Below are 18691 nucleotides of genomic sequence, written 5' to 3' on the forward strand. Positions count from 1 at the left end.
CCCCAGCTATTTAAAGTAATTTTCTTTTTTTGTTGTTGCCATTTTTATTATTTTTAGATGCTATTTCCCAGTGATTTCAGTTAATTGCTTGTTTATTTCCTCTCCTTTTTACTTTTAAATTTGTGTCATTGTTTTTGCAGCCAGACCAGCAAAGCCATCTTTGGCCACATGAAATTCATAAACAAACCAGCCTTTGTTTAAGTGGCTCTTTGTGCTCTCAAAATAAAAGTTCCCTAGAGCCTAAATCTGCCCGAGTTTATTCAGGATGTTTATTTTGGCCAATAAACACACTATTGTAGTATGTCTTGGCAGACTGCAGGATGCAGTGCTTATCCCTTTAGAGACATTCATTCTTGTGTTGAAGTCACCCTCCTACCTTTAGTGGGTGTCTTTAGACACACAGGTCTTACTGTTAGTCTGAAAAGCTCTATCCTTGTACAGATCATGCAGCTTCTGCTTTACATGTGCTTAGATTGCAGTTTCATTTCTTTGGTAATACTGAATCAGATTGTGGAAGCACATTTACTGCATTTCTGGAGATGGTTAAAGGTGCTACTCCAAGCACCATGACAACTAAAGTGATTTGAAGTGCTCATAGCGCCGGGAATTAGTATGTGCCGTGTTTCTCTTTGAAACGTTGCACATATCTCTCTATGCCGGAGGTGTCATTTGGGTGTTCTCATCCAGCCTGGAAAAACAAGTAATGTCAATTCAGTGCAAGTATTTTTACTCAGTGTGCCATTCATTGGCTAGGAGAGGCCAGCTGAAGCTCTCAGACAATTGTGACTGGATCACTTAACGTCTTCTCCATCTCTGCAGAATTCTGAAAAGCTTCTGTCAAGAAGCAAGGAGCTTCAGAACTTGGTGGGGACCCAGGTTAAAGGGCAAACCATTGCTCAACTGTTTTGTCCGATTACTGGGTAACCAGGCCAAGATTCCTCTGGCATCATAATCACCACAGCCTGCTATAGTGTTTATGATGCTTGGAGTAACCCTATAAACACATTTACATACGTTTGTTGTACAGGTTATGGTGCCAAAGTTATTCAAAGCATTTGACACGTTTTTTTTGTCATTACTGATACTGCTCCATTTTGTGGATAAAATGTATAGGCCTGGTAACTGGACAGCACAGTCTGAGCAAATCATTAGACGCGCTCATGCTGTGTAGCAGGTACTAGGACCATGCAAGGGACACTTCAGCAGCACACCCTACATGGTCTTCAGACAATCCAGACAAAAAGCTTGCCAGTGGGTGAACCCACCCATAATTGGGGTCACTTTTTCTCAACTACCCTGGTGAGATTGTTAGGAGCAATGCAATGCCCTGATCAAACACAACTTTAAAACCACTTGTCTAATATCATGTAGGTTTCTCGTGCCACCAAAATAGCTCAGACGCATCAAGGCATGAACTCCACAAGGCCTGTGAACGTGGCCTGTGGTATCCGGCACCAAGACATTAGAAGCAGATCCTTTACGTCCTGCAATTTGCAAGGTGGAGCTTTAATGACTTCTTGTTCCGGCACATCCCAAAGATGATCTGGGGAATTTTTGGAACCAAGGCAACACCTTGAACTCTCATGTTCTTCAAACCATTCCTAAAAAAATTTGCCATGTGGCAGGGTGCATTATTTTGCTAAAAGTGGCCACTGCCTTCGGGGTACACAATTGCCATTAAGGGGTGTATGAGGTCTGCAACGATCTCTAGGTAGGTCGTACCTGTCAAAGTAACATCCACATTAATGTCAGGACCCACGAGAACATTACCCAGAGCATAAAACTACCTTTGCCAGTCTGCCGTCTTCTCAATTATTTCCCGTGTAAATAGTACACATGCCCCCAGCAATCCACCTAAACCAAAAGTAAACCTGATTCAGCAGACATGGCAACTTTCTTCCATTGCTCCATGGTCAATACTGATACTCACATCCCCATTGAATGTGGTTTTGGTGGTGAACAGGGGACATCACGGACCCCTGACCCATATGAAGCAAACTGTGATGCACTGTGTGTTCTAACACTTTTCAATTATGGCCAGCATTAGAAGGACACTAGGCACCCAGACCACTCCATATCATTGAAGTGGTGTGGATGTACTGTCTTAGTCCCAGTAATCCTGCATTGTAAAACATTGCACTATCTACCAGATAGCCACTAGAGATGCTTCCTGCAGTTTCGCAGAGTTTGACATTACTATTACTCAGATCTGTTCACTTGCCCATTTTTCCAGAAAACACATGACATTTAAGAACTGACTGTTCATTTGCAGCCAAATATATCCCACCCCATTGACCGGTACGATTGTAAAAAATATAATCAATGTTATTAACTTCACCTTCAGTGGATTTAATGTTGAGTCTGATAAGTTTATATATGAATTGTTTGCATGTGTGAATCAGCCATGTGGGTACCTAGTAGGGCAAATTATACATGATGAGTTGGCAATTAAATATTCCATACTTTACCTTATGAGATCAGAGTCAGGATAACTGGAGCCATTTCTGTGCCTCCTATTATCCCTTTCTGTCAGTGGCTGTCTGCTCAAAAAATGCTGCAACAAAACAATACAGGCCAAAGAAATCTCACAGCTTGTCTTTTAGCATTTGTAGTAATAATTAAGCTACATATTTGTACAGATAATGAAATTCTTCATTACCGGTATGTTGTTTACACCAGGGAAATCTACTTGAAACTGTTGTTTTTTGTTTTTTTTTGTCAATCACAAAAGAAAACATAATTACCTCCCTGCACAATAACCACTACAATAAGCTGTTGTGGCTATGATGCTTAGTTTCCCTTAAAGGTATAATTCACAAAAAAAATAAAATTCTCATTCTTAAATGAAGATTCTGCTTTGTTTGGGTTTTTTATTCATATTGTTTATAACAATTAGGTTCTTAACGTAAAGTAATGTGTAGAATATATAGTTTCACAGTCTAAAAGCTAAATATTTTTTTTTTTTTTGCAGAACCACCTCGACCAATTGCCCCACCCCAGCTTCTTGGTGTCGGCCCAACATACTTGCTTATTCAGCTAAATGCCAACTCCATAATTGGTGATGGTCCAATCATTTTGAAAGAAGTGGAATACAGAATGACCACTGGAACTTGGACGGAAACCCATGCAGTGAATGCACCCACTTACAAGCTTTGGCACTTAGATCCAGACACTGAATATGAGATACGGGTTCTTCTAACTAGACCAGGAGAAGGTGGCACAGGGCAATCTGGTCCTCCACTCATTACAAGGACCAAGTGTGCAGGTAAGGCCTGTCTTATCAGTGATACTCAGCTGCTCAAGTTTTAGTGGAAATTTGCAAAGATTTTGGTAAAAAATATACCCACTATTCATATTACACATGTGAAAAATAATTATGTAATTAAACATCTGTACAGTATGGGATTCTACTGGGGGAAAAATATATATATATATATATATATATATATATATATATATATATATATATATATATATATATATATATATATTTGTGCTCGGAATTTAAATACGTAATGGATAGTAACTGTGAGCAAAGTTGGTTGTGGTGTGCCGAAACCAACGTACGAGTGGGCCTGTAAATAAAAGAGGGCCCACCAAGGAGAATGTAATTATAACAGGGTGTAGGTGGGTGGGAACAATCAGCTGAAAGGCAGAGGTGAGTAGGGGCTGGGAGTTTAAGTAGGGGACTTACTCCTCCCACAAATTCAGGCCTCCACAAGTTCAGGCCTTTTAACTTGTGCTCGGAATTTAAATACGTGTTTTCATATTGCCAGTTATGCAAAATCACACGTACAGCATATTTCAGAGCAAGCATATAGATACAGAATCTTAAATTTGTACTATTTTGTTTTTAAATGTGTTTAATTTGTTTTTGTGTGTCCCCTTCCTAAAATTAGATTCAACTGTGTGGATTTATTGCATGCTTTCAGGGTTGCTTTTAAAATGTATATTTAAATGCTTTATCAATGACAGTCCTTGTTAATATTTCCAGAATCTTTATTTCTTTTATTGTATGAGTTAACAAATGAGTCCAGAGTTGAATGACCCTGATCAGCATATCAAGATAAAATATAGACATAGATAAAAGCAGATTAGCATTCTGGTGTGTGTCAGTTTTAATGCTTTCTCAAGTTCGATATTAGAATTTTGATACACATGTAGTGCTCAGATATTTTGTTTGCTTTGTACATGTAAAAATCAATAGCTGATGTTTTTAAATATTTTGTAAATGTTTAGTCATCTATGCACACAAATTCTCCAAGGGCAATTACTAAATTCTTGCAAGGAAGTGCATGTAATTTGTATTGGTTAATTTGGATAAGGTGCACGTTGTATCCTGCTACATTGACTGAGAACACCTAAAATATTGTCATTTATTTTGTTCTAGTTCTTATTTTACCTTCTCTACTGTAGACCATATATGTGTAAGTAATGAGTGCTCCAAATTATCTAAAGATATGGGCTGATCTGAGGCTGCATCTCTCACAGGATTTTAAGTAGAATTGGCATTTGAATTTCTAAATAGAGCATGGCTGTCTTGGCTAAGTAGCTATGCTAAGCAGTACTTCAAATACATGTTTTGTCAGGTCACATCACAGAACTGACACTTAAATGTGGCGCCATCAGCATTTAAATTACATACTGTATGGAAATTCTCTGAGGAGTTAAAAACAGCACAACAAAGTCAGATGGTGAACTAAACTAATGTTTCTCCTTGTTTTCTGGTCTGCTTTACAATGCAGTGGCCAATCTTTGTTTTTGTATGCAGTTCCTATTCTTTTGATCATACACTACATCATTTTAAAGCAGAGATTTGCTGCCATGGGCCATCTCTTTCCTCACTGTATTAGAGTGGGGGAAAAGGTTTCCAGATATCAATCTTAAAATTTAATTGCTGGTATCTAGTCTCTTTTTTTGTGTGATTTATATAAATCCACTCTATGAAAACATCACAGAATGTCAGGTGTGGAACTGCAAATGTTACTTGTGTACCGCCAGCAAAATTGTAGCCAACACGTATGTTCTCAAAGTGTTTTGCACCTTCACCTGTGCTGCCTGTTTAATGTGAATATTCCTTGGATGAACCTTTCTCTAGCTCTCAGAATAAACATCAATTTACATAGACATTCACACAGCTATTTGGCTATATACATATGGTAGTAAATAAAGTATTGCAGTTATTCGTGTGATGGTGTATCCAGCATTGTCTTTCTCCTGGAAGCTCCAATTTCCTCTTTTGAGACAAATATTAGCAAACTCTGGAACTTGCCTGCTAGCACACTATCTTGTTGTTACTGCCAGTATGCTTTAAACTCTGCCCCATTATTCTACACTTCTCAGATGCCTGCTAGGCTTTCTTTGTATTTTTATATTGTCACCGATGCAAAGGGGGGTGGGGAGGGGGTTTAATAGTTCACTGTGTCTAGAACAGTAATATATTTATATTGTGCTATTGCAGGCTTTCTTATCCCATTTGAAATTCAATGTGATTTTACATTTTTCAATAAAGAGGGATCTCTTCCATCGTGCCTGTTTGTAGCTCTGCTGGCCTGCACATTAATCAGCGTATCTTAATGCTTCTGAAGTTCATGGATTTGTGGAGGGAGCGAGACTGTGGGATTTTTCTGCCTTTGGTCATAACTTTATCACAGGGAAAAATAAACCTGCACCTATTGATTTTACTGTTGTGTTAGATGGTTATCAATCATGCAGACTAGTTATCAATGGTTATCAGCCCTTAGGCTTATATTTCCCCCATTTCCATGCCAGCAGCAGGAGAGGTGAGAAATCATTGGCCACTACTTGATATTCCACATCTAAAGCTTCAGGCTGTGTCTCATCTTGACATAAGTGTAATGTAAACCGTATACTGTATAACATATATGAATTAAGTTGTTGGCTACAGAAACGGCATTCCCACATATATAAAAAAAATATTGTGTGATACTGCCAGCTCCTCAGTCCCTCACCCCAGTAAATACTATTGAAGTGAGGAGTACAGCGGTACAAGATAAACTTATATGAACACCCAATTAGAAAATTCCATCCAGGCACTAGGGTTGTTTTATTAATTTACATGATGTTCTCTGACCGTGGCAGCACACGACTGACCGGTCACTATGTCTAAAATTTATATATATATATATATATAAACTCCCTACTGGGATTATCACTAAAACAAGTAGTTGAGGAGCCAACTCGTAAAGAGGCCATGCTAGATTTAGTATTAACAAATGGAGATTTGGGATCCTATTACTGTAGGTGAAAGTTTAGGATCCAGTGATCATCAGTCAGTATGGTTTAATATAAGAACAGTGACTCAGTCACACCACACAAAAACAAAAGTTTTAGACTTTAGAAAAACAGACTTTTCTAAAATTAGAATATGTGTAAAGGAGTAATTATCAGACTGGAGCAATTAAGATGGAGTCCAAGCAGGGCTGGTGCTAGGATTGTTAGTTACACTGGCAAAGATGCATTTTGGCGCCCGCAGGACTCCCTAAAAAACAAACAAAAAAAATGCATCCTCACTTGTCTTTCCTCCCAAGCCACAGTCACACCAGCATCATTTTTCAATCACACACTGTCATACAAGTGCACTGTCATACAAACACATAAATAATCATACAGACACATACAGTCAGACATACAGACACATTCCTACATACAGGCATACAAAGACATACCACCATACAGACACATACGTTCATACAGGCATACAGAAACATACATACGTGCATACAGGCATACAGAAGCATACATACGTGCATACAGGCATACAGAAACATACATACGTGCATACAGGCATACAGAAACATACGTGCATACGTGCATACAGAAACATACATACATACAGGCATACAGAAACATACATACAAGACATACAGGCACATACGTACATACACAGACATAAAGGCATACAGTTACATGCATACAGAGACCTCTATACAGACATTCAGAGACAAACATACATTCAGTTACATACATGGATACAGAGACCTATATACAGACATTCAGAGACAAACATGCATGCATGCATACAAAGACATACATATAAAGACATTTACAATTACATACTTACATCTGTTAAATCTTGTCCCTGGGGCGCATGCCGTCCGGCTCTGTGGAGTCCCGTCCTGCAGCCCGGCCCCATTACTGGGCACCAGCCGCACTGTGTGGTACACAGGGAGCAGGGATATGATGTCATTCATATCCCTGCCCCCTCCACACAGCCTGCGGAAGACACCAGGGTAGGAGGTGGGTGGGCAGAGGCTGGGCTTCGCAGGCAGAAAGCTCTGGGCTGCACTCAGCCACGCTACAAGTAGTAACTGGCTGGAGGGGAGCACAGTGCGCTTCCCTCCTTCCGGTCAGCCTGATGTTACGCCACCTTATGGTAGGGCCGGCCCTGAGTCCAAGAGAAATGGGATTTTTTAAAAATTGCACTGCTGAAGGCAGCAGAAAAAGGCATCAGGCTTGTCAGTTAAAGCAAAAAATTCAGTAAACCACTGTGGTACTCTGCAAATGGGCCAAAATTGTGTAAAAAAAAAAAAAATTGCCGGCGGGAGGGAGGGGGGGCCCTGAGGCTGGGGGAGACCCAAGGACCCTATAGAGCCAGGAAAAAGAGTATGTTTTCCTGGCACTATAGTGGTCCGTTAACATATTTATTTAACCAATCATTGTTAACAGGAGTAGTCCCAGCAGATTAGAAGTTAGCGAATGTTGTGCCCATTCACAAGAAAGGTAATAGGGAGGAGTCGGGCAACTATAGGCCAGTAAGCATTGTAAGCCTTACTTCAGTAGTGGGGAAAGTAATGGAAACCATGTTAAAAGATAGGATTGTTGAACGTCTAAAATCACATGAATTTCAAGATCAGAGACAACATGGGTTTACTTCAGGGAGATCATGCCAAACTAATCTTATAGATTTTTTTGATTGGGTAACTAAAATAATAGATCAGGGTTGTGCAGTAGACATTGCTTACCTAGATTTCAGTAAGGCTTTTGACACTGTTGCTCAAAGAAGGCTTATCAAGAAACTGTAATCTTTAAGTTTGGATTCCAATGTTGTTGGATGGTTAAAGCAGTGGCAGAGTGACAGGCAACCGAAGGTTGTAGTCAGTGGAGTATATTCGAAGCATGGGCTTGTCACCAGTGGGTTACCTCATGGATCTGTATTTTTATTAATGATATTGCAGAAGTTTTTGATGGTAAGGTGGAATGTCTTTTTGCTGATAATACTAAGATATGTAACAGGGTTGATGTTCCAGGAGGGATAATAGCAAATGATTTAGGTAAACTAGAAAAATGGTCAGAGTTGTGGCAGCTGACATTTAATGTAGACAAGTGCAAGATAATGCATCTTGGACATAAAAACCCAAGGGCAGAGTACAGAATATTTGATAGAGTCCTAACCTCAACATCTGAGGAAAGGGATTTAGGGGTGATTATTTCTGATGACTTAAAGGTAGGCCGACAATGTAATAGAGCAGCAGGAAATGCTAGCAGAGTGCTTGGTTGTATAGGGAGAGGTATTAGCAGTAGAAAGAGGGAAGTGCTCATGCCATTGTACAGAACACTGGTGAGACCTCACTTGGAGTATTGTACGCAGTATTGGAGACCGTATCTTCAGAAGGATATTGATACCTTAGAGAGAGTTCAGAGAATGGCTACTAAACTGGTTCATGGATTGCAGGATAAAACTTACCAGGAAAGGTTAAAGGATCTTAACATGTATAGCTTGGAGGAAAGACTAGACAGGGGGGATATGATAGAAACATTTAAATACATAAAGGGAATCAACACAGTAAAGGAGGAGACTATATTTAAAAGAATAAAAACTACCACAACAAGAGGACAGTCTTAAATTAGAGGGGCAACGGTTTAAAAATATCAGGAAGTATTACTTTACTGAGAGGGTAGTGGATGCATAGAATAGCCTTCCAGCTGAAGTGGTAGAGGTTAACACAGTAAAGGAGTTTAAGCATGCGTGGGATAGGCATAAGGCTATCCTAACTATAAGATAAGGCCAGGGACTAATGAAAGTATTTAGAAAACTGGGCAGACTAGATGGGCCGAATGGTTCTTATCTGCCGTCACATTCTCTCTCTCTCTCTCTCTCTCTCTCTCTCTCTCATTCATATATATATATATGTGTGTGTGTGTGCATATATTTTATATCATTTATTTGTAGTCAGGACAATAAGCAGAGTTATGTTAGTGGTGCCTAAGTCGGTGGTCGGCCGAAATCGATGTTCGGGTAGGCCTGTAATAAGCAGTTTAAATGGCTTGATAAAGGGAGTGGTGGGTGGGCTGAACCAGACAGTCTCAGCCCAGAGGAAGGGGTAGCGTGTGTATTTATAGGCCAGAGTAACCCCTCCCACAACTACAGGCCCAGCCTCTAATAAATATATATTTTTTATTTATTTTTTTTAACCTGTCCAATTAGTTATTGGTTAGAACAAAAGGGAAAAATAAATACCTTTTAAATAAAGAAAAGAAGGCTCCCATTCTCCAGCTTTCAATTTTATAAAATACTCTTTACAGAATGACCACTCTTTACTTACCTTTTGTATTTAGTTAGTTTCTCTTTAAACGTTTACAGTTTTTTGCAATTTACTCAACTGATATAGTTTCAGACATGTCATTGCCTTCGTTTTCCTCTCCATTATTTTCATTTTTGCGATTGTAATTATGCACCACTTGCCTTCTTTCATCTCACTTATGCTAAATAGTATTTGATTAATGTTCAACGTGCCACCTTGTTTTCTTCTTTTATGCAAAGCAGGCAGGGTCTATGAAACACGACTTGTTGATGTGAGTGTTTGAAGTACAGAGCATTCTCAAAACTTTATTTTGTCTTCCCGTCATGAGACAGCAAGCATAAATGAAGGGGGGAAAACATGCACCAAATCATTTTCTAAATATAGTTTAATGAATATGGATTGGATCCAAATATTCAGCAATACTCTTATGTCAATGAAGATAGAAGTTAAGTAGACATGTATAATAACAATCAGTGGGACAATGTCACACTATGTAAAGAAAGTAGCCAGAAAGCAAAATCATTGTCTGGATTGGCAGTGAACAGGCAAAAAAAAGAACTGCCCCAAATCAGCAAACTAGGCTGTTTCTAGAACCAAATATGTTTAGAGAAGGCCTTACCAAATGCTTCTGGTGCGAATATCCAGTAATCATTTTATATTTTCTCTACTATAAGATCAAAGCACACTGCAACTAGAAGTCTTGCTGTATGCCATGAAAAATCCACAAAGTATGGATTTTGTTGCTGTGAGTTTTCAGTTTATCATGAAGTGTACCTCTCTGCTGTTAGGCCTAAAGAACACTGAGGTACAGTGACTTGTTGGAATTTAATAACATTATTTAAATAAGTGCAAGGCCAATGGAAATGGTTGTCTTGTGATGTGTTGACAGAACTGTGATTACATGGAGTTTACGGTCTTGACAAAGGATTTCTTTCTCTGGCCATTTAGTGAGTTATATATATTATAGGGCCACTAGGTCATTTCCAAGGCCCCAGGAGTGGCATACATTTCGATTGATACAACTGGCACATTGTATAGAAATGTATCAGATAGGAGTAATCTAGCCCAAGCCGTCTTCTATTGACACGTTTTGGTGGGTATATTGGATTGGACATTATTTATAAAGCGCCAACAAATTCCGCAGCACCTTAATATATAAGGTGGACCAACAGACACATATTTCTAACCAGACGAGCACAGAAACAGAGGGCTTGCATGTTAAGCTATCAGTGCTCTTTATTATCACTGTGTGTCAATTGATCACATTCAGCAGGGATGCAATCAAATCTCTCTGTAACAAAATGCAACAAATGTCAGTTTTCCATTACTAATACTGAAGTCTTAACCTTGCTTTGTATATTTAAAAGAAACATTTTGTGACCTAGTATATGAATATCTTACTAGCTGATGCATTTTTAACATATTTTTTTCGTGGCACACATAACCGTCATATTCAGCTTTAAACACTTTAACAGATACTAATTATCTGTGCTTAGTAGGAAACATTTTACAACCAATTTCTGCAGTGAAAGTCTAATTTATGTTGTAAATGACCTGTGAGTATTAGAATGTACCAAAAAAATAGTAGTATGCATGAAGAAAGCAATATTTTTTTTAAAGACCCGATTAAGAATGCGCTAATGGGTCCCATTATGATGTGATCAATTTGATATGCAAAATTACATGTCACTTATGGATTTTACTCCAATTTGTATGCAGCTTAAATGCGTAGTTTTAAAATTTGTTCCTTTCATAAAACTGTTTACCAGCAATTATTCATGTTTGTCTAAACTGCTGGCACATGTTTTCCATACCAGTGAATTAAACACTTTTATTATTGCTATTATTATTCATCTGTGCATGCATTTATATTGCTATCTCTCTAAACTGGGCATAAAGTGGAGAAATGGTTCCTATGAATTTACAAAACAAATCTTATTGATTGAGCATTCTTGATCTAATGACTTACAGCGGTGTTTTGAGTGTTTATATACAGGGAACACAAGTGCAAAGTAGTTTCTATTAAAGAATAAACATTATTGATATTGACTGTTAACTTTCAGCCAATGGTGACTTAATGATGTCGCAAAGGCTACAGTGATTGGACATGGCCAAATTCTGATGTAATGAGGACTTCAAAAAGCTGATTGTTTTGAGCAATTTCCCAGATTTTGTCAAACCACTTCCGAATGGTTTAATAAAACCAGAGGGGTTGCCATAGACATCCAGCACAATGACGTTGTCAAGTTGTAGTAATTATTAGATGTGTGCCAAAGTTTGTTTTGCATGGTTCATTCAATCAAATACCTTTTATTCCTCACCCTGACTAATCAATTGTCTGGATTTACCTGTGGAGTCTTATTCAGCGATAAATCCCAGACAATCTATTCATCTCAGTGGAGACTAAAATACATTGGATTTGGACACTCCTTCTGAAACAAACTTATGCACAGGCACTTAGAGGTTCTTTTAAAGGAATTGTCAGCAGTTCTGAATATGAATTCCTGTATCATAATAGATACATGAAATGAGCACACCTCATAAACTGCAGTTTGCTTTTTTATTGTTGGAAACAAATTTGTGAATAGACTTGTGCACAAATCCCTTTCAGCTGCATTGAACAAAATAAAGGTCTGTTAATCTGGTGTACATCAGACATCTCCTGAACGTATTGATTTGTTCATTCGTGGATTGACAGGCATTCGATTCATTTAGTGCAGTTGAAAGGGATTTGTGCACAAGTCTAATAGTGAGCAATGTTTTTTTTGTGTGTGTTTTTTATTTTTTAGAATCCTTATTTTTTTAACCCCTTAAGGACACATGACATGTGTGACATGTGTGACATGTCATGATTCCCTTTTATTCCAGAAGTTTGGTCCTTAAGGGGTTAAAGGGACACTCCAGGCACCCAGACCACTTCTGCCCATTGGAGTGGTCTGGGTGCCAACTCCCACTACTCTTAACCCTGCAACTGTAATTATTGCAGTTTTTTTTATAAACTGCAATAATTACATTGCAGGGTTAACTCCACCTCTAGTGGCTGTCTACTAGAGGTCTGTCTACAAGGTCACTTTCTCCTTCATAGCACAGATTATCTGAGCTATAGCGTCGCTGGACGTCCTCACGCTGTGTGAGGACCTTCAGTGTCGCTCATTTCCTCATAGGAAAGCATTGAAAATCTTTTTCAATGCTTTCCTATGGGGAACGCTAATGGGCATGCCGCGCATGCGCATTAGGTCTCCTCGGCCGGTGGGCGGGATCAGTCTCGCCCACCGGCCGACGGAGACAGTAGGAGGAGCGGCGCGGAGGAGGAGACAGCGAAGAGGGACATCGTCGCTGCCTCAGGTAAATGACTGAAGGGGTTTGCACCCCTTCAGTAACCGGGGAGTGGGAGGTGGGAGGGAGAGGGTACCTTCAGTGCCAGGAAAATGGATTGTTTTCCTGGCACTGGAGTTTTCCTTTAAGTGCATGGTAAGAAACAAAGATTTCACTATATTCTAAGGTGAGTCGGCATTAAAGTAACATTTCACATTAGGTAAGGTGTATATATAGAACTTGCCACAATTTTTAAAAGAAAAAATAAAAAGACGAGGGAAAGCACAGTGCAAGTAAAGTATAACGACTGGTAGATTATATGCACTGAAGAAGTTGAAGATAATCCCCCCAAAAGCCTCCCTTATAAGCTAGCGGTGAGTCCCATTTAGTAACTGAAATAATTTTCTTCACAGCATGCAAGAAGTGGATATATCATGCCAATGGTAAGAGTATAAAAACATAAAACGTCCCTTGCTCTGCTCAGTATTCAACGAGGCCCAGTAGCCCATCTGATGGTAGCCATGTGGTCACTTTAGTGAGATAGGATAAACCCAGTGGGTTCCGCAGGGTTCTTTTCAATGGTTCCAGGGCCCAGTGAAGTATGAGGTACATGCCTCTTGGGAACTGCACTTTGGGCCGGTTGTAAGCAGCAGGATTTAAGCTTGTGTTGGCATCTCGGACGTATTGATTTATGTTCAGGCCTGCTCTTCTGCCATATTCAAGCTCTTTGCAGCTTTAATATTGGGTGACTGCAATGGGAGCGTTGGAACAACATCATAGGTGAGTGGTTGCTCGATTTTTAGTTAGGAGTGTTGCTTCGGAGTGCCAGTTATCTCCAAAAGTCAGTGAATATGCTGTCCAGCCTGGACTCCAAATCAGGCCTTTTGCTGCAGCAGTCGCAAGAACACATGGCATCCGCCATGATGTGTGTCACTGGGTCGGCAATCTGTATGTCTGCTTGCATCCTGTGTGCTATCCCCCGATGGGTTGCCTCTTAGTAGCAGACCGGGTTCACCCCAACCGGTCCGGGAAAGTAGATCAGTGAATCCTCACCACCGATGTAAGAACGAGGAGAGCAGCCGCCTCTTCCCTGCTCCACCACCCGCAGGCCGCAGTAAGACACCTCATGCTCCGGTTTGCTTAAATGATTGGCTTAATACATCTGAATATACCCGAGAAAGCCGCAGATTTTTCAGGAGCCCCTGCAGCATGCGTCTGCTCGGCTTGTAGGTCAGGCTCCGCCCCCAGTGAGCATTGTTTTAATTTAGAAGTATGTGTTGCTAATGGGGAGTACTGTACAACTTTGCTTCTTTCCTTCAAACACCATGTCTGATGTCACTCTGTAATTGCATGCTCTTATTGGATTTATACAGAAAAGACCTGGCATGAATCACTTGGCACAATATAGGACCAGCCAAATGGGCAAATTTACACTTCTGGAGGGTAACACTCCTTCTTGCCCATAACAGTACGGAGTACTGCCATCTGAGTGCAGCAGTAAATGATAAAGGCTGGAGCCTCCAAGTTAAGCTATATGAATTAGTGATGCTATGTTCTCCCGATCACATTGTTGTGTGGCAGCAGCAAGGCTACATAAAATAAGCCTCTTGTATTAGCATTTAACAAGGCCCTAGAATGTGTAAAGTTGAATTGCAATTTATTAGTCAACATGAATAAACAGCAGTGTGACATGACCTATTAGCCAAGGCTTTTCTGTGTGGTGTCACAGAGTTTGAATGGTTCGGGAAATCATGGTGTCATGGAGCTGAAAATTACTTTTGTTACCTGAGGCTTTTGAAGCCATTTCTTTTTGATGGCTGTTGCTTTCTGTCCTTGTACAGTTCAGTAAGAAAAGGAAAATAATTTGTGTCGGGTAATTTTGGCCTGTAGCACTTGCTAAATCATGATATGATGCAGGCGTAGACATTTGCAATGCACTACAAGAGCACATTAGTCAGATAGTGATTTATCTGTCCAAGAGTGAGGTGAGTGTTAGAAGTGACTGAAATCTGAAATGTCTTGCAATGCAACATCCATTCTAAGCTTTCTAATTAATTCTGATAGTGTCGCATATGAGTCTGTATGCAGGCCGTCTTTATATCCTAATTCACATGTCCTTTTTACCATTTATGCTGTTTCTTCAATTTCCCACTGTCTTCAGTTTCTATTGATTATATAAATATTGATCCACACGTAAACAATCCTAGTCTGTTTCTATCCTTGCACTGGGCACTGTCATGCACCTGTTTGAGCCATAAAAAAATAATGGGGTATGATTTTTTTAATCTCCCATATTATTAGTAGCCTATCATTTTCGGCCAGTAAATAAAGGACTTTAACCCCTTAAGGACCAAACTTCTGGAATAAAAGGGAATCATGACATGTCACACATGTCATGTGTCCTTAAGGGGTTAAAGGAACACCGCAATTTCTCTCTCTCTCTCTCTCTCTCTCTCTCTATCTATCTATCTATCAAAAGTATTTGGACACCAGTCCATTACACCAACAGGTACTTTTAATGACATTGTAATCTAAATACATAGAAATGAATATGTAGTCTATCCCGCCCGATCCCTCTCCCAGCCTTTTTTTCCAGCTTTAACAGCTTCTGCTCTTCTGGGAAGGATTTCCACAAGATTTTGGAGTGATTCTGTGGAAATATTTGCTCATTTGTCCAGTAGAGCATTTGTGAGGTCAGGCACTGATGTTGGCTGAGAAGTTCTGGCTCGCGATCTACGTTCTATTTCATCCCAATTGAGTTTGATGGTGTTGAGGTCAGGATTTCCATTCACTTGGAATTAAGAGGTATGGCCCAACCTGAAAAGCAATTCTATACCTTTATCCCTCCACCAAACTTTACAGTTGTCACAATGCAGTCAGACGGGTAACAAACTCCTGCCATCTGCCAAACCAAGACTTCCCCATCAGGCTGCCAAACAGAGAAGCGTGATTTGCCACTCCACAGAGCATGTTTCCATCTGTGTGCTTTACACCACCTGATCCATCTCTTGGCATTTTACTTGATGTGAGGCCATGGAAACTCATTCCATGAAGCTCCTGCTGCACAGTTGTTGTGGTGATATTAATGCCTGTGGAAGTTTGGAACTCTTCAGCTATGGAATTAGCAGAGCATTAGTGACTTACACCCCGGGCCCGTTCTGTGACGTTACGTGGTCTTCCACTTTGTGGCTTAGTTGCTGCTGTTCCTAAATGCTTCCTCTTTCCAATAATACCACTTACAGCTGTCCATGTCCATGGAATATCCTGCAGGGATGACATTTTACAAACTGACTTATTACAAAGGTGGCATCCTATCACAGTGCACACTTGAAATCACTGAGCTCTTCAGAACAACCCAGGTTTTTCACAAATCTTTGTAAATGCAGACTGCTTGGCTAGATGCTTAGTTTTATACACCTGTGGCAATGGGTCTGATTGAAACAACTGAATTTAATAATTAAGTCCCAAAACTTTTTTGTCTATATAGTGTGTGTATATATAAAATATTGTTTGTTGAAGGGTACTTGGTTGTGTGAAGATTTCTGAGCCTCCCTATTTCTCCATTAAAAAGGGTTATGTATAGTTACCTTCATTCCAGAGCTTGGAGTTTCCTCACTGCAGGTTTGATGTGATGAAGTAATTACTATGATCCATTATGAGAAGCATTCACTTTTGCTTTAAACTACAATTCAAAACCGCTTTAAACCCTCTTGGCTGGCTGCTTGTACATCTTAGCTTTGGCATGATTTACAGGTTAATGAATATTGTCTTTCCATTGAAAGATATTAAGGTAGTATTTCATGTCATACTCTGACATATTGAAATATAAGTTGCTATGTTAATCCGTGGTGGTGATTAGATTACTCATATAAACCTTGAACCTATTTGTTCTGCGCCAAGGATCAAGGGGATCAGGGTTACCCTGTTGTGAGATTAATGAGAATCTGCCTTTTGCTGCTGCCACAGTTTGGTCTGTTAAGGACATGCTAAAAGCCATTCATTAGTGAGGTAATCTTGTAATTGTATAACATTATATGACTTCTCATTCCTCTTGACCCCTCTGTAGAAAGCTGCTATTACCCTGGTATGAAACTGATTTAAAAATACATGTATTTGATTATTGTTCCAAGTAAGACATATCAAGAGTTACGCTTTATGCTATATGTGATTATTTGTTTAATTTTTTTTTCCCAATTCATTGGAATTACCAATTGTTTTACTATATCACTGGTTTCTCTGAACATCTAAAGCAGGTTGATTGAAACTGTTAAAGGAATAATAAGGTGTGTAAGAAGCTTTGCCCCCAATTAATTTTCCCCTTTTAAAGGAACACTATAGTCACCTAAATTACTTTAGCTAAATAAAGCAGTTTTAGTGTATAGATCATCCCCCTGCAATTTCACTGCTCAATTCACTATCATTTAGGAGTTAAATCACTTTGTTTCTGTTTATGCAGCCCTAGCCACACCTCCCCTGGCTATGATTGACAAGCCTGCATGAAAAACAAAACGGTTTCACTTTCAAACAGATGTAATTTACCTTAAATAATTGTATCTCAATCTCTAAATTGAACTTTAATCACATACAGGAGGCTCTTGCAGGGTCTAGCAAGCTATTAACATAGCAGGGGATAAGAAAATCTTAATTAAACAGAACTTGCAATAAGGAAACCCTAAATAGGGCTCTCTTTACAGGAAGTGTTTATGGAAGGCTGTGCAAGTCACATGCAGGGAGGTGTGACTAGGGTTCATAAACAAAAGGATTTAACTCCTAAATGGCAGAGGATTGAGCAGTGAGGCTGCAGGGGCATGTTCTATACACCAAAAATGCTTCATTAAGCTAAAGTTGTTCAGGTGACTATAGTGTCCCTTTAATCAATACTACAGTTTTATTAAGAATTGTAAACATCCTTTTAAAGTTTTTGTTTGTAATGACTTGGTAACTTATTAAACCTTTGTATACATTTTTAGATTGGTTTAACAAAGATTTTAGTCTAGATTACATTTGATTTATTTGTTCAGTTTTTCTGTTCATTTTCTGCTTTGTAGACTAATAACATGGTTGAAAATGAGACAAATTGCTTTGTCATTTTAACTGGGGAAAAAACATGAATTCTGTTAAGCTGTTATGTTTTCTATTGATGTTAGTCAGCCTACTCATTTATTTTTGTTTGTTTTTTGCTTACCTTGTTATATACCTACTTAAACACGATTTTGTAGCTGAAAATAGTAACGCTGATCTAGCAAGGATGTTTGTATGAGATACAAAGTTGTTTTTTGTAGCTCCTTTTTCTGAGGTCTAAGTGCTCCAAAGTGGCATGGCTCCCTACTGGTTGGTATTATGTTGTAGTCAATATTAGACTAATCACGAAACATATTTGTATTCAAGCAGTCTTAATCTTTAACATTGTTAAAATTTTATAGACTTGGTGCAAAAATGTTGCAACTTTTACAAATACATTTTAGTGTCTTTCATGTCATGAAAAACTTTTGTTACTTGTTCTGTGAAAGTCTTATTGTGTACAATTTGCTTTTGTAATTTAATTTCAGATGCAGTTGAGAGTATTTGATCCAATATGTCTAAAAGTAGTGCAGTCATGCTTTAAAATTGGTCAGTCTCATTTTAAAGCTGCTCATTTTATTTGGTTTCAACAACAAAGGAACTTTTTTTTTTTTTTTTGTCCAAGCTTTAGGTTTTCTCATAATACTCTTGTTTGTATGACTCAAGTAACATAATATCTTTGAGGATTGTGCAGGGCCATATGAGAAAGTCTATGTTGGTACACTGCCTTGATTTAATAGCATCCCATTATCTGGCATTGCTTACTTTTT

At 39.0% G+C, this 18691-nt stretch overlaps 1 protein-coding gene across 11 annotated transcripts in view; it reads left to right on the forward strand.

Annotated features, from left to right (window-relative positions):
* PTPRK (protein tyrosine phosphatase receptor type K) overlaps window positions 1-18691 on the forward strand; it is a 405796-nt gene that overhangs the window by 201062 nt on the left and 186043 nt on the right. For all 11 annotated transcript variants that reach the window (XM_063443155.1, XM_063443159.1, XM_063443156.1 and 8 more), the window contains exon 7: window positions 2972-3265. In XM_063443155.1, coding sequence (XP_063299225.1) covers window positions 2972-3265 — 294 coding nt within the window. The remainder of the gene's footprint in view (window positions 1-2971; window positions 3266-18691) is intronic.

The sequence above is a fragment of the Pelobates fuscus genome, chromosome 2 (assembly GCF_036172605.1).
Source record: "Pelobates fuscus isolate aPelFus1 chromosome 2, aPelFus1.pri, whole genome shotgun sequence".
NCBI classification, from domain to species: Eukaryota; Metazoa; Chordata; class Amphibia; order Anura; family Pelobatidae; genus Pelobates; species Pelobates fuscus.